The sequence below is a fragment of the Sus scrofa genome, chromosome 6, assembly GCF_054392235.1.
Source record: "Sus scrofa isolate SSC_HxYL_T2T_F1_AM1 chromosome 6, Sscrofa_HxYL_maternal_Yorkshire_Landrace_v2.0, whole genome shotgun sequence".
Lineage (NCBI taxonomy): Eukaryota > Metazoa > Chordata > Mammalia > Artiodactyla > Suidae > Sus > Sus scrofa.
The window spans coordinates 49,296,191-49,318,728 of NC_139388.1; the positions used below are offsets into that span (position 1 = coordinate 49,296,191).

At 55.4% G+C, this 22,538-nt stretch overlaps 2 protein-coding genes across 5 annotated transcripts; both read left to right on the forward strand.

The window, feature by feature from the left end:
* Positions 1–217: 217 nt before the first annotated feature.
* Positions 218–8,579, forward strand: KIRREL2 (kirre like nephrin family adhesion molecule 2). Its single transcript, XM_013998358.3, has 15 exons — positions 218–480; positions 691–840; positions 1,704–1,853; positions 2,016–2,176; positions 2,569–2,728; positions 2,962–3,067; positions 3,181–3,329; positions 3,703–3,830; positions 3,921–4,053; positions 4,314–4,414; positions 4,563–4,782; positions 5,261–5,365; positions 5,670–5,770; positions 6,121–6,186; positions 7,587–8,579. Exons 1-15 carry the CDS (start codon positions 426–428, stop codon positions 7,920–7,922), a joined length of 2,121 nt encoding a protein of 706 aa, XP_013853812.3. The 5' UTR covers positions 218–425; the 3' UTR covers positions 7,923–8,579.
* A 1,650-nt stretch (positions 8,580–10,229) lies between these two features.
* APLP1 (amyloid beta precursor like protein 1) lies at positions 10,230–19,849 on the forward strand. Of its 4 annotated transcripts, none has more exons than XM_021097131.2 (17): positions 10,230–10,465; positions 11,357–11,500; positions 12,800–12,932; positions 13,150–13,262; positions 13,499–13,632; positions 13,735–13,919; positions 14,378–14,508; positions 15,127–15,201; positions 16,043–16,201; positions 16,279–16,407; positions 17,286–17,385; positions 18,104–18,211; positions 18,470–18,496; positions 18,679–18,749; positions 18,985–19,047; positions 19,179–19,322; positions 19,421–19,849. In XM_021097131.2, the coding sequence occupies exons 1-17, from the start codon at positions 10,337–10,339 to the stop codon at positions 19,517–19,519; spliced, it is 1,944 nt and encodes a 647-aa protein (XP_020952790.1). In that variant the 5' UTR covers positions 10,230–10,336; the 3' UTR covers positions 19,520–19,849. The 4 variants fall into 4 exon arrangements, with proteins under 4 accessions (XP_020952790.1, XP_020952791.1, XP_020952792.2 ...); XM_021097132.2 differs by having other exon boundaries at positions 18,473–18,496; XM_021097133.2 differs by lacking the exons at positions 18,679–18,749; positions 18,985–19,047 and having other exon boundaries at positions 19,283–19,322.
* The last annotated feature ends 2,689 nt before the right edge of the window (positions 19,850–22,538 follow it).

The following is a 22,538-nucleotide window of genomic DNA, read 5'->3' on the forward strand; positions in this document are numbered from 1 at the left end:
AGGTGTTCCAGCGCCCGGACCGAAAGGGGGCTGGGGTGTCCGCCCGCTGGGGGGGCCCGCCCCCGCCCTGCATGCTCCCATTCATCCGCGTCTGGGCCGCGGGAGTTTCTCAATGGGAAGAGGGCGGGTCTCCCAGGGGGCGGGCCAGGGCGGGGCGAGTGGCATCCGACCTCCCCTTTCTCTCCCAGACCCAGCGCGCCGAACCCGCCAGCGTTTCAGAGCCGGGGAGCCCGAGGCGGAGCAGACGAGGAGAACTCCAGGAGAGATACTGGGGGGCTTCTAGCCTGAGGCGACGAGTCGGGCTTGAAGGGGGCTCCAGAGGGGTGGGGGGTGTGCTATTGACGAAGGAGCTCTCAGGGAAGCCGGAGCTCGCAGGGAAGCCGGTGCAACAGCGAGTCTGCTAGACCTTGGGGCTCACACTCAGGATGCTGGTCCCCACACTCCTTGTCCTCTTCTTCCTCTTCCTCAGAGGGCGTGCAGGTACCGTGAGGGGTTGTTTGCCAGCTGTCGCTTTACAGGGGTGGCTGGGGCTGAGGGTCTGGACTCCTGGGTCTGAAGGAGGAGAACTCTGGGAGCCTGGGCTTCTGGGTCTGAGGGAAGAGGGGTTTGGGGTCTGGACTCCTGGGTCCTAAATGAGGGAGTTCTTGAATGTGCTAAGCTCTGCTCTGCTCCCCCGCCCCACTCTCCTAGGCCTGTCACCCCACTTCCTGCAACAGCCCGAGGACCTGGTAGTACTGCTGGGGGACGAGGCTCGGCTGCCCTGTGCCCTGGGCGCCTACTGGGGGCTGGTTCAGTGGACTAAGGATGGACTGGCTCTAGGCGGTGAAAGGGACCTGCCAGGTGAGGCTTTCTCTCTATTCAGGGCGGCCTGGATTTGGGCTATCGCTGAAGTTTCAATTTTAACGTTTTCGAGTCTGGGAAACTACTGGGCTCAGGCAAACATTTGGGAGTCCTGAATTTTCAGCTTCTTCTTTGGAGGTGACCCCTAGGGTTTGGACTTTTTATTTTTATTGTAAAACATGAAATACATGCAGAAAAGCACATAAAGCATATATGAAGTTTTGCCAAATAATTCTAAAATAGACACTCGTGTAACCACTACAGGTCCATGGCCAGCTCCCCAGAAACTCTCCTTATTCCCCTCCCTTATCCTATGCCCTCCCTCCTCACCCAAGAGGTAGCATATAGTCTGACTTTTTTCTTTCTTTTTTCTTTTTTTTTTTTTTTTTTTTTTTTGGTCTTTTTGCCATTTCTTGGGCTGCTCCCGCAGCATATGGAGGTTCCCAGGCTAGGGGTCTAATCGGAGCTGTAGCCACCAGCCTACGCCAGAGCCACAGCAACGTGGGATCCGAGCCGCATCTGCAACCTACACCACAGCTCACAGCAACGCCAGATCCTTAACCCACTGAGCAAGGCCAGGGATCGAACCCGAAACCTCATGGTTCCTAGTCGGATTCGTTAACCACTGAGCCGCGACGGGAACTCCTATAGTCTGACTTTTATGGCAAGTGTTTTCTTGTGCTTTTTCTCCCTGAATTTATCACCCCCAAGTTTGCAATGACTCTGGGTTGGGAGAGGGTTAGTGTTTCTCTGGCCCAGTGTCCACTTTTGGTAGTGTTCTTCTGGGGTGGGATGTCTGGGGATGGAGATCTGGGGCCAGGAACTCAGAACCATTGCTGTGACTGCCTTTTCCCTGACTCTAGGGTGGTCCCGGTACTGGATATCTGGGAATGCAGCTGGTGGCCAGCACGACCTCCACATTAGGCCTGTGGAGCTGGAGGATCAAGCATCGTATGAATGTCAGGCTACACAAGCAGGTCTCCGCTCTCGACCAGCCCAATTGCACGTGCTGGGTGAGGATCCAGCCCACATGTCCCCAGGGAGCCCAGGAGGACTGCCTGCATTAGCTGGGAGTATCGGAGTCCAGAGAGAATGGAGGAGTGGTGGGTTAGAGCTGGGAAGATCAGGATCTATGGGCCCAGGATCCAGCTCTGACCCCAGATCCACCCCTACAGTGCCCCCAGAAGCCCCCCAGGTGCTGGGCGGCCCCTCTGTGTCTCTGGTTGCTGGGATTCCTGCAAATCTGACCTGCCGGAGTCGTGGGGATGCCCACCCCACTCCTGAGCTGCTGTGGTTCCGAGATGGGGTCCAGCTGGATGGGGCTACCTTCCATCAGGTCAGGTCTAAGTCTCTGTGCCAGCCCTTGCTCATGCAGGGAAATTTGGGGACCCACACATCACAGGCTCATCCAGAGGAGAAAAGGGCATGGGAGGACAGGGATTCAAGGCTTAGGATCCTTGGTATGCCATTAAGGATAAGGACTCTAGGGCCAGACTACCTGGGTTCAAATCCTGGCTCAGCTGCTTGCTAGTTGATGGATCTTAGACTCGCTGTCCCTCAGTTTATTTATCGGCACAATGGGCTTAGTAGTCGTGTGCACCTCTAGGGTAGTTGTGAAGATTAAATACCATAATATTTATAAATGCCTAGAAGAGTGCCTGACATAGAGTAAGAATTACAGTAAGTGTAGATGAAGTCATTATTATTATTATTATTCATAAACGACAGACCCTGTTGAAGGAAGGAACCACTGGGTCTACTGGGTCAGTGGAGAGCATCTTATCCTTGACGCCTTCCAGCCATGATGATGGAGCAACCTTGGTTTGCCGGGCCCGGAGCCAGGCCCTCCCTGTGGGAAAGGACACGGCTATCACACTGAGCCTGCAGTGTGAGTGCAGTTGAACACTAGGTTTGGAGCCTGAGGTCCTTGGAGAAAGCAGGGGGCCAGGGCCTGGACTTCAGGGAAAGAGGGGGGCCGTGGGCCCAAGGGGATTTGGGACATTTCAGCCTAAATCCTTGCTGAAAGGGAAGAGGAGACTAGGGTCTCGGACTCCTAGGGTGGAGAGGCTGCAAACTGGACTCCTAGGTCATCAGCCACTGACCATTGACACACCTCCACAGACCCCCCAGTGGTGACTCTGTCTGCAGAACCACAGAGAGTGCAGGAGGGAGAAAAGGTCACTTTCCTATGTCAGGCCACAGCCCAGCCTCCTGTCACCGGCTATAGGTGAGGACGAAGATCATCTCTCCCCACCTGGAAGGGCTTGGGGAGGGCTGGGGCTAGGATGTGAGTAGGTGTGCCTGAGCAGCAAGGACACTAACAGCCCACCGCCTTCGCAGGTGGGCAAAGGGGGGCTCCCCGGTGCTCGGGGCCCGCGGGCCAATGTTGGAGGTAGTAGCGGATGCTTCATTCCTGACTGAGCCGGTGTCCTGCGAAGTCAGCAATGCAGTGGGTAGCGCCAACCGCAGCACAGCTCTGGATGTGCAGTGTAAGAGCGGCGGCGAGGCCATGGGTGTGGCCAAATGTGGGGCGAGCAAAATGGGCCAGGGGGCTACTGCGGGGCTTGGCTGCTACGGGTTGAGGGGAGGAGGTGGGGCAGGGGTAGGATTTAGGCGGGATAAGTCTGTGCTGGATCTGGGCCAAAGTGGAGCAGGGGCGGGGCAAGGGGGGGCTGGAGACTGTGAGCTGAGTTGTGGACTGGGGGCTTTAACTCAATGGGCCCTTGTGGGTGTTGTCCCTGAGGGGCTGATCCCGAGTCAGAAGTTGCAGTCCTCCCTGGTCATGTGATTCTCTCTCTCTCTCTCTGTCTCTCTCTCTGTCTCTCTCTCTGTCTCTCTCTCTCCTTTCTCCCTATTCTCCAGTCGGGCCGATTCTGCAGTCAAAGCCAAAACCCTTGTCCGTAGACGTGGGGGAAGATGCCTCCTTCAGCTGTGTCTGGCGCGGGAATCCACTCCCACGGGTAACCTGGACCCGCCGCGGGGAAGCACAGGTGAGGCAGGATCTGGGGCTTACAGCCGTGGCTGGCAGTGGCCGGGGCTTCTTTTCAAGGTCCTGCCCTTGACACCACTTCCTATCCCAGGTGATGGCCTCCGGGCCCACTCTGCGTCTTCCAGCTGTGGGACTCGAGGATGCAGGCGACTACGTGTGCAGGGCTGAGCCTGGGCTCTCGGGCCTGGGGGGCGGCGCTGCGGAAGCTAGGTTAACTGTGAACGGTGAGAAAGCGGCGCTTCCTAGTGGACCCCACAGGTCTTGGGATAAAAGTGGGCTCCTTGTGAGGGAGCTTAACAGACTGCGGGACCTGGGAACTGCCGCGGGACCTAGCTGAGACAAGCCTCGGTGGGGTTCACAGTTTGTTGAGAGGCGTCGCCTAGTCGGTTGGGGTTGGTGGGTGTGCCCAGTCATGACCCCGCCTTCTTGAGGAGGAGCTGGGGGCGGGGCCTCTTCTCTGATTGGCCCACTGTCTCCAAACCAGCTCCCCCAGTAGTGACTGCCCTGCACTCTGCGCCCGCCTTCCTGAGGGGTCCCGCCCGTCTCCAGTGTCTTGTCTTCGCCTCCCCCGCCCCAGAAGCCGTGGTAAGGAAATCCCCATCCAGCGGTGATCCCGGACCTCCAGCCGGACTCCCAAAACTGCTGTATTACCAACACTGACTCTACCGACACCTTGCCGCCCCTTCCCCCACTCCATGGTTTCTTCTGTGGCCTTTCTCTTTTGTGCCCCCAGGTCTGGTCTTGGGATGAGGGCTTCCTGACGGCGGGGTCGCGGGGTCGGTTCCTGGTGGAGACATTTCCAGCCCCAGAGGGCCGCGGGGGACAGGGTCCAGGCCTGATCTCTGTGCTACACATTTCGGGGACCCAGGAGTCCGACTTTAGCCGGGGCTTCAACTGCAGTGCCCGGAACCGGTTGGGCGAGGGGGGCACCCTGGTCACCCTGGGACGTAGAGGTGAGACCCTGGACCCGAAGAGCCCAAATCTGACTTCAGAGCCCCCAAATGCCACAATCTCCAAACAGAGGACCTTCAAATGCAGAGACCCCTAAACCTTAAGAGCCTTAAAACTGAGTCGACTTGCATCCTGAGACCTACCCCCACCCCCAAACAATCATTTCCCTCAAGTACGGAATTCTAAACTGAGAGGCCCCTCACACTTAGAGGCTCCAAAAAAAAGCAACCTTCAAATACAGAGAATTGTAAAGTAACAGTACCCTCAAGCTCTAAGCCAAGGAGTTTAAACTTGTAAAACCCAAGTTCCTGAGCCCCTAAACCCAGGGACTCCAAGCTAGAGGACTACAAAACTTGGGAGTCCCTGAATTGGTGACCTGTGAACCCAGAGATCCCCTACCTAAGCCTTGAGTCCTGTTCCCCTGTTCCTGCTCAGTCTTCTGCTCAGCCTCCTTAGGACAACCCCCTCTACTTCCTGCAGACTTGCTGCCTACTGTGCGGATCGTGGCGGGAGCAGCTGCTGTTGCCATGACTCTTCTTATGGTCATCACTGGGGTGGCCCTCTGTTGCTGGCGCCATAACAAGGGTCAGTGCCTGACCCCCACCCCAGGTCCACACACAGGCCCTACCCACTGGGACCTGGTCCTAGTCCTGCCTCTCTAGACCCTCCCTGGGCTTGGCTTACATTCAGGACCTGCTGCCCCACTCCAGCTCTACCTCCATGTCCTCAGGGTCACACCACTTGCCCTCCTAAGCCAGGGTTCTCATTGGTTCCCAGCCTCCCAACCTGATTTGCCCCAGTCCTCTCTCTTCCTGCTCATGGGTCCCACAAACCATGACTCAGCCCCCTTGCTTACCTCTGCTCCCACCCCCAATGTCCCTGGCCTCAGCCTCTTTCTCCAAGCAAAAGAACCTGGTGAGAATCCAAGGCAGCAGTGACGGCTCCAGTTCCAGGGGCCCTGAGGAGGAGACAGGCAGCGGTGAGGACCAGGTAGGGTGCCAGGGTCCCCAGACCTGACTATACCCCAAGACCCAAACAGTAACCCAGTCCCAATCATGACCCTAGCCCTATCACCTCCCCAACTTAAACAGAGCCCTAATCCCAATGGCGACCCCTGGATCCAAGTGTCCGTGAAGTCCAAACATGCCCCTGGTCCAATTATTCCTCCCAACATGCCCTCCCACCCCAGGGCTACTTGTGGTCCTAAATCCAGACCCCCAGCTCCCAGGTGCCCCTGGTCCCTCCTGCCTGGCATCAGATGTTCAACTGAAGGTCCCTGGGGTCTAGCGCTGGGATCAAAGGATCCTCTACACTCCCTCTCACTAAGCACCCTACCCTAGGGCCCCATCATGCACACAGACCACAGTGACCTCGTTCTGGATGAGGAGAGGGCTCTGGAGACCAAGGTGAGCGTTGGGAAAAGAGGGGCTCTGTTCAATGTGTCTCCAACTCCCCCTCCTTTTTCATTCAGTTGCCCTCAGAGCTGGCACCTACCCCCCTGCACCCATTCTTGCTGCCTCCTGGGCTGTATATCTGCTGACTCTGCCCATATATCTGCCCAGCCTTGCCCTCCACCTTGAGCTCCAGATCAATGTTCCCTCTGCCTGTGCTTTCCCCATCAGTTGTGTTTCAGGCCCAGATGCCTCTCCCTGGTTGCTTCACCCAGGCCCCTTCTACCTATCAGGTTCCATTTGACCTCACATTTCCCCAAACACATCCCTCCTTTGGGACCCCAACTCTTTTGGGCCCCACTGACTCCAGTCCCCAGTCCGGAGCCCTTCTCTCTCTCCTCTCTACCTGACACATGTGATTCTCTTGATCTGAAATACTCCTACCTTTCCTCACATACACACCTACCATCACGCCTCTGGTCTCAGCCCAAGCACTTCCTGTCCCGGAAAGCTCATGCTTCCCTCCCCATGGCTCTGACCATTGTGTCTGGGTTTCACCTGTCACAGCCATGTGACAGTCACAGTATGACCACTGTTGTCTAGGCTTTCCCATCGCAGTCTCAAGATTCCCCCATCACTGTCCCAGTCAATCTTCCTGAACTTCCTCCATCACACCTTGACCCTTCCTGGCTCGATCTGGTGATGCATCATTTCTCCATTGGCCTGGGATCCCAGTAAGAGATGTCTCCAGAAGCAGCACAGGGCATGACACAGAATCAGTCTTGGGGCTGTTGGGCAAATGAATGAATGAGTGTCTTGATCTCAATTTCTCTTCTCTCTTTTTTCTTTCCTTTTTTTTTTTTTTTTTTTTTTTTGCTTTGGTCTTGTTAGGGCCACACCCACAGTGTATGGAAATTCCCAGGCTAGGGATCAAATTGGAGCTGCAGCTGCCACCCTACACCAGAGCCACAGTAATGCCAGATCCAAGCCACATCTGTGACCTATACCACAGCTCAAGGCAATGCCAGATCCTTAGCCCACTCAGAGGGACCAGGGATCAAATCAGAGTCCTCATGGATACTAGTTGGGTTCATTTCCACTGAGCCACAATGGGAACTTCTCAATTTTTCTCTCTCGTTCCCTCTGATCTCCTTCCACACAGCTGCCCCTCAGCAGATCTGTATTCCTCTGTCTCTGCCTTTCTCTGCCCATCTCCTTCTGCCCCTTTGTCTCTTGTTGCTGTTCTTCCTGTCTCACTTTGTCCTTCTACCAGTTTATATGTCTCTGAGTCCCTGTCTACTCCTGTTTCTGGGTCTCTCCCTAGGTCTGGCTCTATCTCAGTGTGTCTCTCCATCGGTGGCCCTCACCCATCTATAGCCTCACATAACTTACCAAGTCCCATTTTGTCCCCTCAGGACCCAACCAATGGTTACTACAAGGTCCGAGGAGTCAGTGTGAGCCTGAGCCTTGGAGAAGCCCCTGGAGGAGGCCTTTTCCCACCACCATCCTCCCCCCTTGGGCCTCCAGGGACACCTGCCTTCTATGACTTCAACCCACATCTGGGCATGGTACCCCCTTGCAGACTATACAGAGCCCGGGCAGGTTATCTCACCACTCCCCATCCTCGAGCTTTTACCAGCTACATCAAACCCACATCCTTTGGACCCCCAGATCTGGGCCCTAGCACTCCCCCCTTCCCATATGCTGCCTTCCCCACACCCAGCCATCCGCGTCTCCAGACTCATGTGTGACATCACTCCAACTGAAGAGTCCTGGGATCTTCAACTTGCCATAATGGATTGTTCTGATTACTGAGGAGCCAGAACAAATTGGCGACCTTGCTCTTCGAAAACTGAACATTGAATGGAGGGAAAGATCGTTATAATTGTCTGTGTCATTGATACACAGTCAGTTCAGCCAAAGGGGATACCCCAAGTGGGAGCAAGATGGCCTCTGTGCCTACCTATTCCCCACTATGTAAAAGAGATTCCGGGGGCAAATGGGCCCTTTGCAGAGGGAAGGGGGGTTGGGGGTAATGGGAATTAGGGGCAAAGAAGGAAGTTGTTTCTAAACACTGAAGGAAAATATTTCAAGATGGCCACTTGTATTGAGAAGAAAGGCAACATAAGGCAGATTAAGATGGAGGTACTGTTCCAGCTGTCCCTGAAGGGCACTTTGCTTCGTTCATGGAATTGCAGCCAAAATGGCCATCCACTCCTTGGGAACCCCAGATGGCCACCATCTTGATTCTTTCTACCTTCCTTAAAGGCCCTGGAAGAACTGGACCCAAGGAATAAGGATAGGGTGAGAGTTGGGTTTGTTTGTTTGGTTGGTTGGTTGGTTGGGGGAGGATTGGAATCCAGGAATGAGAATATTTATGTTTAATTAAAAGAAAGTTGAGAAGCAAATATCTTAGAGATTCTCCTGGCATTATTACTGTCCATCAAGGAAGGGGCCCATCAAACCTGTACCAAGTCTCTTCTTCTACCCCAGGCTATGAAGTGGTGATAGAAAAAAAACATGAGCCACCTCCCTAGCCCTTTGCTACCCACTGAGCACTCTAGGCTCTTTTAATATACATCTACACAAGCATACACACACAGATGCACACATAGGACAGGGCTCCCCTAAGCAGCTCAGGGAAGACAGAAGTCTACCCTGTATTTTGAGGAGACAAAACAGTGAGTCCTGAAGGAGAGGCAGTGAAGAAGAGGCTAAGGGTGGGAAAATAGAAATGCCCTGATCTAGGAGGTTCCCACTGTGGCTCAGTGGTAATGAACCCAACTAGTATGCATGAGGATGTGTGTTCCAACCCTGGTCTCCCTCAGTGGGTTAAGGATTCAGCGTTGTTGTGAGCTTCGGCGCAGGTCACAGATGAAGCTCAGATCTGGCATTGGTATGGCTATGGCATAGGCTGGCAGCTGGAGCTCCAATTCAACCCTTAACCCGGGAAATTCCATATGCCGCAGGTGTGGCCTTAAAATGGGGGGGGGGGTGCTTGGGCTGTGGGATGGAAATCCTGTGAAATCAGATTGTTATGATCATTATACAACTACAGATGTGATAAATTCATTTGAGTAATAAAAAAAATAAAGTAAAAAAAAGGGGGGGGGAGAAAAGAAAGAAATGCCCTGATCTACAGAGCAAAGATGGGGAGTCTATGCCCTTATCCTGAGGTGCAGGGTATCTGACTCAGCTCATCCTTTAGGAAAGGGCCTGGGGGCTTTGGTTCATGTATCCTTGATGTTGGAATTAAAGGTCTAGATGCCTGGGGCTCCTGGGAAGCAGAGCAGAAGGCCTGGGCTTTTGGGTCTTAAGGAGAAAGGGCTGAGGGCTTGGTCTCTGGGCTGAGAGAGAAGATATCTGGGACCCAGAGCCCTGGATTCTGAGAGAGTAGGAGACTGGGTCTTAACTGCTGCGTTTGTTTGTTGCTTCCTTAGGGCCGCGCCCACGGCATATACAAGTTCCCATGCTAATGGTCAAATAAGAGCTGCGGCTGCTTTCTTACACCACAGCCACAGCAGTGCGGGATCCGAGCTGCGTCCGTGACCTACACCGCAGCTCGCGGCAATGCCTGATCCTCAACCCACTGAGTAAGGCCAGGGATTGAACCCGAATTCTCATGGATACTAGTCGGATTCATTACCACTGCGCCACAGCAGGAACTCCCATCAACTACTGTGTTCTTGATTGGGGGAATTTTGGAGGCTTGTACTCCTGGGATCTGAAGGGAGGATTTGGAGGTAGGGACGCAGGTTTTCAATGCTGGGATCCCTGGAAGAGAAGGAAAATGGAGCCGAGGGAGAAGAAAACTGAGGGTGAAGGTCTTGAGGGAAAACTCAAAATCCACAACTACAAAGCCGGCGATCCACACTCCTGGCTAGGCCCTTACATGAGGTGGGATGCCTGGACTCTCAAGGGGGCGGAGGCGGGGCCCAGGCTTCCACCCTGGGCTTCCGAGCGGCTCCTCTCTGCGCAGAGCTGCCACGCTATTGTCCTCACAAGGAAGGCGGGGCCGGCGCGGGGCGGGGCTGGCGGCGCCGGCGCAGCCCGGGGGCGGCGGGAGGAGGAGGCGGCGGCCGTGGCGCTGGGAGCTCCTGTCACCGCTGGGGCCTGGCTGGGCCGGGCGGGAGTGCAGGGGACGTGAGGGCGCGAGGGCCGGGACATGGGGCCCGCCAGCCCCGCCGCTCGCGGTCTGGGCCCGCTGCCCTTGTTGCTGCCACTATTGCTGCTGCTTTTGCGCGCGCAGCTCGCCGTCGGGAGCCTGGCCGGTGGAAGCCCCAGCGCAGCAGAGGTGAGGCCCGGCGGGGTCCTAGGGGATGGGGGAAGGGGCGGGACTGGGCCTCTAGACTCCGACGCAGACAGGTCCAGAACAGAAAGCGCAGTCTTTCCAGCCAGGCAGCCGGCCCCCTGGGGCCCCTAACGGCACCAAGGCATTCGGAAACCCAGCAGTTCAGGCTCTTATCTCCCTCATCATCTGTGGTCCCAGCCCTCTCCTAGCCACAGCATAGGAGCCCCTGGTCCCAGAAGTCCAGCCCTATCAGACCCTCTCGACCAAGGTGACTCAGCCCCAGCCCCTTCCACCTGAACAGGACCCACCAGGCAGCAAGGCACCTAGAGCCAAGAATTGGCCCCTTGCATCCTCTAGACCCATACGAGGGCTCCCACAATCTTCCCAGTACTCAGGAGTCTAGGCCTCCAGCCACCGCCCCCTAACCCAGGATGTAGCTCTCCATCCCTCAAGGACTTGGTGTCCAGGCCTGCAGGGCTCTGAAGCCAGGCCTTGTGGTCTTTGCACCCAAGAATGGGAGCCTGAGCTAAGGATGGAGGGAGGAGAGGCCAGAACGCCTGGGTTCTGGCCTCCTCCCCCGCCATTCAAGTTTAACCCCTTCAGGCTCTTGTGCGGCTGCGCTGGGGTGAGGGCGGAGCCTGTCTCCGAGGCAACAAGGCCGGGAGAATCCCAGGGGACCCGGGTCGCCGTAGCAACGGCGGAGTCGGTGCGCCCCCGCCCTGTGGGAGCTGTTTCCCGGGGAACCGAACCTCTACGGAGGAGGGTGCGAGGTGCTTGGTGGAGGGGGCTGGTGCTTGGGGTCTGAACAACCTTGTGGTAGGGAGCAAAAGACCAGGAGACACCGCATGCCAGTGTCCTCCGTGGCTTCGCTGACCCCTCCGCCACCACCCTCAGGCTCCAGGGTCGGCCCAGGTGGCTGGACTATGCGGGCGCCCAACCCTTCACCGGGACCTGCGCACCGGCCGCTGGGAACCAGACCCACAGCTCTCGCGACGCTGTCTCCGGGACCCGCAGCGCGTGCTGGAGTACTGCAGACAGGTAGGCGGGACCTACTGAGAGGGGCGTGGCCCGCAGGGAAGCAGGTCTACCTTGGGGCCCGATTGCCCACAAGAAGCTAGTCGAGCAAAGACAAGGTCCAGGAAAACAAAGGATCCAAGAAGGCATTCGAAGCTAGGGGATTTGGCTGGCAAAGAGGCGAAGTGAGGACAGGACCTATTTTTGAGAAAGTAGGTCAGGAAAGGGGAAGAACTGTGTGAAGACAACCAGCTAAGAAAAGTGTCCAGTGAAGAGACCAGAGTTTAGAATACAGGGTGGACTCCTTAGAGAGCCAGGGTATAGGGGGGCGTGGCCACGGAAGAGGCAGGGCTAAGACTAAAAGACCTCAAGGACCTGGGCATCAGGGAATGGGGTGGAGACCAAATGGGAGAGTGGAAAGCTAGGAGGCGTGGCTATGAAAAGACAGGTCTAACACAAAGAGAAGGGATACTTACTGAGAGGCCAGAGAGAGGCAAGGCTTAAAGAGGTGGATCTATAGAGAGATGAACCTGATTGAGGGAGGGCGCAGAGGCGACTAGAAGAGAAGTGGGCATAGAGGGACTGAGTTTGGGGGCAGCGGAGGGACCTTCTTAAAGAAACTGGACAGGAGTTCCCGCTGTGGTGCAGTGGGTTAAGAATCCAACTGTAGCGGCTTGGGTTTCTGCGGAGGTGCGGGTTCCACCCCAGGCTGGTGCAGTGGGTTAAAGGATTCCACGTTGCCAGAGCTGTGGCACAGATCACAGCTGTTGGATTCAATCCCTGGCCTGGGAATTTACAAATGCCACGGGTGTGGCCATAAAATTTTTTTAAAAAAAGAAAGAAAGAGGCGTTCCCATCATCATGGCTCAGCAGTAACGAGTCTGACTAATATCCATGAGGACGCAGGTTCGATCCCTGGCCTCACTCCACGGACTAAGGATCCAGCGTTGCTGTGAGCTGCGGTGTAAGTCATAGAGGAGGCTCGAATCTGGCGTTGCTGTGGCTGTGCATAGGCCTGGGAAGCTCCGTATCCCACGGGCGCAGCCCTAAAAAGACAAAACAGAAAGAAAGAAAAAGGAAGAAAGGAAGGAAGAAACTGGAATGACAAAGGGGCGGGGCCTAGGGAGGGCGTGGCTTTTAAGAGGGATCTCCTGGAGACGCCGCCCAGGGGCTTAAATGTCTAAGACTGGTTCTTTAGAGAAGTGGGGCCTGGGGAGGAGAGGTCCTTATGAATACAGAGCCTTGAAAAGGGACGTGGCAGTGCAGAAGCAAGGCTAGTAGGGATGGGGCAGTGGGTTGATCGTCCCCACCCACTGTCCCCAGATGTACCCGGAGCTGCAGATTGCACGCGTGGAGCAGGCAACGCAGGCCATCCCCATGGAGCAATGGTGCGGGGATGCCCGGGGTGGCCGCTGTGCCCACCCCCACCACCAGGTTGTGCCTTTCCGCTGCCTGCGTGAGTCACAGGCTGAGGGAGGGGAACGGCAGGTTGGGGGAGGGGGCATCTGCGAGGGGGTGAGTTTCTGGTCCTGGTTTCAGGTTCATATTAGGGAGCTGGATGCCTGGGTCCAGAGTGGGACAGAGAAGCCTCTGAGGATAACAGATCTGGATTCTAGGCGGGTAGGGCTAGTGGCTGTGGGAGTGTCTCACACTGATGCCCCCCCATTTGCCAGCGGGTGAATTTGTAAGCGAGGCCCTGCTAGTCCCTGAAGGCTGCCGGTTCTTGCACCAGGAGCGCATGGACCAGTGTGAGAGTTCAACCCGGAGGCATCAGGAGGCACAGGAGGTCAGGACCTGACCCCCTCATCCTCACTCCCCACTCCCTGCCCCCACCCCAGAAGGCAGGAGTCCAGTGCCCTAACACCCTCTTCCTCCAGAACCCAAGGGTCTGGCCCTCAGCCCCCTCTTCCCACAGGGACAGAGCTAAGAATCCAGGCTCCCAGCCCCATCAACCCCAAGACCCAGGCATCCCGGCTCCCCGTCACCCCACAGTCCTGGCATATGGGCCCACTCTTCCCGCAGGCCTGCAACTCTCAGGGCCTCATCCTGCATGGCTCGGGCATGCTTTTGCCCTGTGGCGCAGATCGGTTCCGAGGTGTGGAGTATGTGTGCTGCCCGCCTCCAGCGACCCCCAACCCATCTGGGACAGCAGTTGGGTGAGTGGGAGGGAAGCCTCCATGCCCAACCCCAGGCTCCGGAGCTGGAAACCGGGGCCCTGGGCCCAGGTTCTTACTGTCTCGGGTCTTCTGCTCCCCCAGTGACCCCTCCACCCGGTCCTGGCCCCTAGGGGGCAGAGTTGAGGGGGGTGAGGACGAGGAAGAGGAGGAATCTTTCCTACAGCCAGTAGATGATTACTTTGTGGAGCCCCCACGGGCTGAGGAGGAAGAAGAGGAGGAAAAGGTCCCACCCGCAAGCTCCCACACCCCTGCAGGGGTCAGCAAAGGTGAGGCAGCCTCTGAACCCCCAGTCCCCTCCACCCTGGAGGGAGGATGATTTAAGGGAGCCTTAGTGTAGGGGCACCTTTGGGAGGGGCCTGTGGGAGAGAAGCCCTGTTGGGGGGAAGTGGGAGGGCTGGGAATGGCTTTGGATAAAGTAGAGGTGGAAGGGCCAGCCTGTGAGGAATGCAAAGGATGAGGATGGTTTGGGGGTACCTGGAAATGGAGGGGCCATTTGGTAGGTCCTAAGGATTATTTGAGGAAAGCTTGGAGGGGGGTGTATGGATTCCCAAGCTTGCAAGAAAAGGCCCAGTCCAGAGCCGTATCGCCCATCACACCAGGCAGCAGCATGGCTCCAGTGAACTCACGTTGGTCTCCAGTGCTCCCTAGGAAATGCAGTTCTATGGGAAGGGAAGGTGACCTGAAGATGGGCTTCAGGCTGACTCCCTGATTCCTGGCCTTGCAGTGACTCCCACCCCGAGGCCCACAGACGGTGTGGATGTGTATTTCGGCATGCCTGGAGAGATCAGTGAGCATGAGGGGTTCCTGCGGGCTAAGATGGACCTGGAGGAGCGCAGGATGCGCCAGATTAATGAGGTGATGATGCTGGGGGCCTCAGGATCCCCCATAAGCAGAACTTCAGCAGGAAAGGCCTCAGGGATGCATTGAGACTACCTCTAAAGGCTCTCCAAGCCCTTGTCAACCCCCCCCAACACCCTCCCAAGGATCCCTGACCCACCTAGGATCCCATTGTGAAGCCACCAGATTCTATGGTAACCGTGGTGCATGGTACGCTTCCACTTCAAATTCCTTCTGGAGTTCCCGTCGTGGTTCAGTGGTTAACGAATCTGACTAGTATCCACGAGGATACAGGTTTGATCCCTGGCCTCACTCAGTGGGTTAAAGATCCAGGGTTGCTGTGAGCTGTGGTATAGGTCGCAGATACGCCTCGGATCCTGCATTGCTGCGGCTGTGGCGTAGACCGGCAGCTACAACTCCGATTCCACCCCTAGCTTGGGAACCTCCATAGGCCTCAGGTGCAGCCCTAAAAAGCAAAATAAATAAATACATACATAAATTCCTTCTGAATCCTCTCTCTTGGGAATCCAAGCAGCAGTGGGACTTCAGGGATAAGGAGACTCTGAAGAGCGATGGGAGGACTCACTGGGTGGAGCAGGGCAGAGTCTAGGATCCTGAAGCTCCACTTGTCCCCAGGTGATGCGTGAATGGGCCATGGCAGACAACCAGTCCAAGAACCTACCTAAAGCCGACAGACAGGCCTTGAACGAGGTAGGACAGCCCTAGGGGGTCCTCATCATGCCTGTCCACCACCTGGGGCACGCTGGGTCTCCGCCTGGCTCAGGCTTTGTCTGGCCTCCTTCAGTTTCACCCCTTCCTACAGATAGGGAGCTCTCCCCATCCCACCCTACACTTGGCTCCGCCCCTCTCGGCCCAGATCAGACCTGACTTTGCCCACCTCCTCCTATTGGCCATGTTTTGCCCTGTCTTAACTTGATCCTAACCTCTTAAGGGCTGGCTCTGGAGTCTTCTCCCGAGCTGAGTCCCTGCAGACACAGCCAGATCCTTCTCAGCCTCTCTTTGATGCTAGGCCCTGTCCCCTGACTCTTGTCCTGCCCGCTAATCTCTCTACTACTCAACCCCTCCTCGGGAGGCCCAGCCTCATGACCCTGGGACCCCCTCTCTTGACCTCACCTTGGTACAGCCCGACCCCACATAGACCCCACTCAGGTTAGCCCCACTCCCTGACTCTTGCTGCAGCCCCTCTAGTCTCGTTTAGCCACAGCCTGTCTCCAGTGGGCCCTGCCCAGGCCTCCAGCCCTACCTTTCCTATAATACTTTATCCCTTTTCATGGTTTGTTCCCACCCACACAGTTGACCCCTTCAGCTGGCCTCCCAGCAGACCTAGTCCTGCCCCGACTCTATCTGGCCCTGCAGCCCCAGCCCCTCCAGTCTCCTGTGATCTAGTCCTACCCCAGATTGACTCTGCCCAGACCTGGCTCCACTGCACCACCCTCCCCCTGGGCCCTATAACCTCACTTTTCCAGACTATCTTTGACCCACGTTTCACCCACCCACGCCTCTCCTGACCCTGTGCCCATCCCCTCTGCAGCACTTCCAGTCCATTCTGCAGACCCTGGAGGAGCAGGTGTCTGGTGAGCGACAGCGTCTGGTGGAGACCCATGCCACCCGAGTCATCGCCCTCATCAACGACCAGCGCCGGGCTGCCTTGGAAGGGTTCCTGGCAGCACTGCAGGGGGATCCGCCTCAGGTGCGGGAGCCGTGGGGGCAGAGGGCACAGGGTGAAAAGCGTGGGGCGGGCCCGGGCAGCCTTCATCCCTTCCACAGCCAGAGCGCATCCTGCTGGCCCTGCGGCGCTACCTGCGAGCAGAGCAGAAGGAGCAGAGGCACACGCTGCGACATTACCAGCACGTTGCTGCTGTGGACCCCGAGAAGGCCCAGCAGATGCGCTTCCAGGTGCTCAGACTCTTCCAGCTCCCAAATACCCTGCTGCCCCTCAGACCCCATCCATCAGACTCTCCTCTTGTCCATCAGACCCTCTTTCCAACCCATGGACCTCCTTCCTGTCCCTGGAACCTCTCCCTTCCGTGCCTTGGGACCCATACCTGTACCTCAGACCCCTACTTCCTGGCCCTGGAGCACTGCCTCCCCCACTTCCTGTTTCTTGACCCCACTTCCTGTCCCTTGGCTTCCTACGTCCTTTCCCAGAACCCTCCTCCTGTGCCTCGAACCCTGTTCCCATCCCTCAACTCTCCTTTTTACCTAACCCCACGTGCTCTCCCTGAAAGCCTTGTTCTGTGCATTCAGATCCTAATTCGTTTCTGGGATGTTCTCTTGCTGCCCAAGGATACTCCGTTCAATGCTCGTGAATGCCAAGTCCTGCCCTTGAACCTCCTCATTTCCAAGGGACCCTCCAATCCCACTTCCTCTTCCAGAACCCCTTCAAACTTCACTTTCTGTTCCTCAGACCCTCCTTCCTGCCCCTCCAGCCCACCTCCCTCCATTTCCTAACTTTTATACCATCTTCCTCGTACCCTCTACTCACCTTGTCTCCTGGGCCCCACCTTTCCTAACAACTGCAGCTTTTCCTCCTCCCCACCTTCTTTGCCAAGACTCCCACTTCCTGTCTTCCGTACATCTTTTCTTTGCATCCTGCTTCCCCTCCCGTTTCCTTCCTTCTGTGGCCCAATTCCTGGTCCTCATACCCTGTTTCCCATCCATTGTATCTGCTACTTTTCCTTGGACCCTATGAACCTTCCTCCTTCCCCCTGCCTCGGTTTCCCCATCTCCAGCCTACACGGCTCAGTTCATCCGTCATACTCACTCCCCCACAGGTGCAGACCCACCTTCAAGTCATCGAGGAACGGATGAATCAGAGCCTGGGGCTGCTTGACCAGAACCCCCTCCTGGCCCAGGAGCTGCGGCCCCAGATCCGTGAGTACCCAAGTCCTGACCCCCAGCCTTTGGCTCACCCCCCCGGCCACTTCAGTTACCTCTCTCTCTGTGTAACAAACCCCAGAACTTAGTGCCTTAAATCACCCATTTTCTTTCCTCACGATTCTGCTGGCAGGTCCGGGTTCTGCTGGTCTTGTCACTAGTCAAGCATGTAGTTATGTCTGGCTAGCGGATCAGCTAGGGTCTGGGACTCTGGGACACATGAGCCTCTCTTCCTCTCCGTGGAGACTCAGGGCCTCTCTTCTCCATGGAGCCTTTCCATATGGTCTCTCTAGCGGGGCACCTGGACTTCCTATGTGGTGGTTCAGGCTCCCCCAAGCACAAAAGTGGGAACTGCCAGGCCTTCTTAAGGCTTGTGCCCGCATTCTGTTGGCTAAAGCAAGTCATAAACCCAGTCTAGATTCAAGCAACAGGGCCTACACAAGAGCATAAATATCAGAAAGTGTGACCCACCACAGCCCCCAGGTCTATTGTGGCTTCCTCCTGGATGGAGGTCCCATGCTCAACCCTAATCCTCCTGCTCATTAAGGAGGCCATTCCCTTGAGCTTCCACCTCCATCTTTGTCCATTCAGCTCCCCGCTTCCCTAGATCCCATGGGTGGCTACCCCCCCCCCCACCCTTCTGTTAGGGCGCCATCCATCCACCCAGTTCTGTTCCATGGCTCCCTATGCTCACCTTTCTGCGTGCTCCCCCCAGAGGAACTCCTCCGCTCTGAACACCTGGGTCCCAGTGAATTGGAAGCCCCCGCCCCGGGGGGCAGCAGTGAGGACAAGAGTGGGCTGCAGCCTCTGGACGCCAAGGATGGTGCGTTAACCCAGACTGAGACAATCCTGGACTTTGGGACACAGGCCCCTGGGCTCAATTCTCATCCCGTAAAGTCTGGAGGTGTCTTAGCCACCACAGTAAGAAAGAGAGGGTGGAAGGGAGCAGTGAGGTTGGGAGGACTCTGTGGGGTCCTTGGTCCTCCTTGCTTGGCCTCTGGGAGAGGGTCTCCCCTCAGCCTCCTCAGTGATGCTCCCCTCCCTTCACTGTTCCACCCCTCTTGCCTCCTCTGGCTGCCAGCAGACACCCCCGTGGCCCTTCCAAAAGGTGAGTGCCTCACAGAGCAGCCCCCTGCCATCAAACCCCTCTGAGTCCTTGAGCCTAGAATGGAAAAGGACCTGTACCCTGGGACCCCCAGGCCTGCTGCAGGGGGGGGGGTCCGGTGCCCCTTCTGACCCCCTCCTCAGGCGGGGGTGGCTGTGAGGAATGAGATAGGATTCGGGGGGCAGGGTCCACAGAACAAGATGCTGCATCCTCTGGAAAAGAGAAGCCGACCCCCCAGGAGCAGTACGATCGAAAGGTCAGTCAATCAGAACTGCACAGGCGCCTGAGGGAGGACCGGAGGGGGCCTGGGCTGAAGGAGGTGGGTGGGAGGGGTTGGGATTCTGTGGCCTGAGGGGAGAAGGGACTGAGGATATGGACTTTGGGGTCCTAGGGAAGAATAAGGCTGGAAGGGGGGGTGCCCTCTTGGGGCCCAGGGGAGGAGGAGTCGGGGGCCCTGACTCCTGGGTCCCTGACACCTCCTGCTCCCGCAGGTGAACATGTCGGTTCCAAGGGGTTTTCCTTTCCACTCATCGGAGATTCAGAGGGATGAGCTGGTAAGAGGAGGAATATTCTGGGTACCTAGGGGGAGGGTCGGAGGTCAGTGACTAGGCTGTGACTCCCAAAGCCACCACAGAGCCCTGGTGAGCCTCAAAGATGACCCTGGTCGCATCTCCTCTCCCTACAGGCCCCAGCCGGGACAGGCGTGTCTCGAGAGGCCGTGTCCGGTCTGCTGATCATGGGAGCAGGTGGGGGCTCCCTGATTGTCCTCTCCTTGCTGCTCTTGCGCAGGAAGAAGCCCTACGGGGCCATCAGCCACGGGGTGGTGGAGGTGAGAGGCACAAAGACCTGGACTGGGGAGGAGTTCCAGGGCCTGGGCGTGGCGGGGCTGTGAGATCTATGCCCCCTTGTCCCCTGCCCCTACTGCAGGTGGACCCCATGCTGACCCTGGAGGAGCAGCAGCTTCGTGAACTGCAGCGTCATGGCTACGAGAACCCCACCTACCGCTTCCTGGAGGAACGACCCTGAACCAGCCCCCTTCACCCCTTCGGCTGAGCCCAAACCTTCCCTCTTCCTGGAGCCCCAGAACCCCGACTCCCAGCCTGGAGGGAGGGGGTCTGGAAAAACTTCATTTCACACTTATTGTGAGGAGGCTGGAAATTCTTATTTCCCCTTTCCAATTCCAAATTCCATCCCTAAGAAACCCCCAGGTAGTCCCAGCCGCCTCCCCACTGGGGACCTCCTCAGCTTAATTTGTTTTGTATGTTAATTTATTGTCCCTTAAGCTTGGTCCTAGTGTTTGTTGTTCCCTGGAGTCCCCCACTAACATCCCAATAAAAGTCCTCTTCCCCACCAGGCCATCCTGCGTCTCTGTGTGTGAGCAGCTCTGCACGTTGGTGTGCGAATCTGCCCTTTTAAACTGTAGAGAGATCTTTAAATCTGGGCAGGCTCTTCAGAGGGGCGGGGTCTAGAAAGCCAGCCTCTTGGCCAGGAGCTTTCCGTGGTGCTGACTTCTTTTTTTTTTTTTTTTTTTTTTTTTTTGTCTTTTTAGGGCTGCTTACCGTGGCATATTGAGGTTCCCAGGCTGGGGGTCCAATCGGAGCTTCCGGCCTATGCCAGAGCCACAGCAACGCGGATCCGAGCCGCATTTGCAACCTACACCACAACTCAGGCAAGGCCAGATCCTTAACCCACTGAGAAAGGGCAGGGATCGAACCCACAACCTCATGGTTCCTAGTCGGATTCGTTAACCACTGCGCCACGACGGGAACTCCCCCGGTGCTGACTTCTAAGTCGTTGTCAACTGACTTCCAGAGTGGACACCGAGGAGGTGGGGCTCTAGCAAGTCAAGCCCCACCTTCTACTCCCCCTCACGCACAATCACATACAACAGCCACCTGTGAGCCTGATGAGGGACTGGGAATCTTGAACCTTTTCATCCCTTCCTGGGGAGGCCATTGGAATCCCCCTGGGACGTGGAAGTCCAATCACGTGTCCCAGAGAGGGCTATGTGATATCTGCAATTGGTTCATCCTGTTTTGTGACATGTTGGAGTGATCCCTCTAAAGATGTCTCAAGAGGGTTGTATATGAGAATTAAAAGGATGAATGTTTGTGGGGACATTAGAACTGTGACTACTGTTTTGCAAGTATTTGTTGAATAAATTCTAAAATGGCATGACCGCAAACACTTACATGGCACTCACCCTGTGCCAGGCACTGCTCCAGGGGCTTTACTTGCATTGGCACACTTAATCTTTACTTCTACCTCATGAAGTAGGTACTATGATTATCATCATTTATAGATTCGGAAATGGAGGCAAAGGGAAGTTATAGCACATTCCCAAGGTCACCATCTAGGAAGGGTCAGAGCTAGGGTTTCAACCCATAAAACCTGGCTCCAGCACTGATATTCCTGGTCATTTTGCTAATCTGCTACCAAATAATTCGTGACTGTCCCATATGGTGTTCTGGTTGTGCACTGCAAAATTTCAAGTGATCCATTCATCTCCTAGACATTGTAGACTTGTATTTTTATAACTTCCCAGCAGATGGCAGTAATGAGCCATGTTCTAATCTCAGAATAGCACAATTTTCCGACAGATGGCTTAGAAGAACCTATTTCTAATTCTCCCAAAGGACCTATGAGCTCACAGAGGCTCTTCATAATATATACATGTAAATATAGGTCATGCATATTAAGAATAGAAATGGTAGGTATTAGGAGGAAGATGCCTACATGATGCAAGTTGGATACAATGCCACAGCTTCATTAAGAACTCAGTTTGGGAGTTCTTGTGTAGTACAGCATGTTAAAGATCCAGCATTTTTACTGCAGCAGCTTGGGTAACTGCTGTGGCATGGGTTGGATCCCTGTTCTGGGAACTTCCACATGCCGCAGGTATGAGGGAAAAAAAAAAACTCAGTTTGCAACATCCTTCTGATAGTGGCTATACCATCACATGTACTCAGACAAACCTAGCAGAAATCTGTAACTAGCATCACAAGCAGGGGAAAAAACTTCCTATGTATTTTCATAGCCAAGGGTGATTAACAGGCTAACAATGGGTTAAGGAGCTGCAAGCAGGTGGGATAGAATATGAAAGGCTAGGAATTCCCTGGTGGCCTGGCAGTTAAGGATTCAGTGTTGTCACTGCTGTGGCTTGTTGCCAGTACTGTGACTAGATTTGACCCCTGTCCTGGGAACTTCCACATGCCGCAGGCGGGGCCAAAAAAAGAAAGAAAAAAAAAAAAAGGCTAATTGGCTCAATATGCTCAACATTCCTTAATAATATGTACATTTTAGTGGTAATAGGTTTTTTTTTTTTATTTTTTACTGAAATTCCAGCAGGAACAATGACTTTGCTATTGCTCCTGTGATGCTCTTGTGTCCCTAAGCCACTCTTCTTTTCCCATCGAAAATTATTTAATTATTCTTTTAATAATGCGAAGTTTCCTAGAGGCATGTTATCATGTTAGTGGGGGATGTGTGTGTGTGTTGATATATGCCAGGACATACACCCTGTATGTCAACAGAATCTAAGATGCCATCAATAATAAGAAATACCATTATTTCAAATACCACAAAGAAAAAAATGCAGACACCAAAGTATGCCATATAATTGAAAGATGAATTCTTGTTAAGTTTTTCAAGGGTCAGCAGCCACTATGTGAGTACACACAGAAGAGCATACAGAAAAGGGAAAGCACTCAAGAAAGCATATGCTATCAAGCCAGAACCAATGTGAACTGGAGCCTCTTTTTTTTTTTGGCTGCCGCACAGCATATGGAGTTCCCAGGCTAGGGATGGTCAGATCTGAGACACAGTTGAGACCTACACCACAGCTGCAGCAACGCCAGATCCTTAACCCAACGTGCCGGGCTAGGGATCAAACCTGCATCCCTGGGCTCCAGAGAGGCCACTGATCCCATTGTGCCACAGGGGATCTCCTCCCTGGGGGAGCTTTGAGAGCCCACGTGGAACATGTGCTTCCGAGTTATCCCCCCAGAGGCAAGGGACCTGGAATATTCACATAGCATCTCCTTTC

Coding starts and splice junctions, on each gene's coding strand:
- KIRREL2 (XM_013998358.3), top strand. CDS start 426: ATGCTGGTCCCCACACTCCTTGTCCTCTTCTTCCTCTTCCTCAGAGGG. Junction 481..690: donor CTTCCTCAGAGGGCGTGCAG/GTACCGTGAGGG, acceptor CCACTCTCCTAG/GCCTGTCACCCCACTTCCTG. Junction 3,831..3,920: donor CCCGCCGCGGGGAAGCACAG/GTGAGGCAGGAT, acceptor TTCCTATCCCAG/GTGATGGCCTCCGGGCCCAC.
- APLP1 (XM_021097131.2), top strand. CDS start 10,337: ATGGGGCCCGCCAGCCCCGCCGCTCGCGGTCTGGGCCCGCTGCCCTTG. Junction 13,263..13,498: donor GGCATCAGGAGGCACAGGAG/GTCAGGACCTGA, acceptor CTCTTCCCGCAG/GCCTGCAACTCTCAGGGCCT. Junction 18,750..18,984: donor AGGAGCAGTACGATCGAAAG/GTCAGTCAATCA, acceptor CTGCTCCCGCAG/GTGAACATGTCGGTTCCAAG.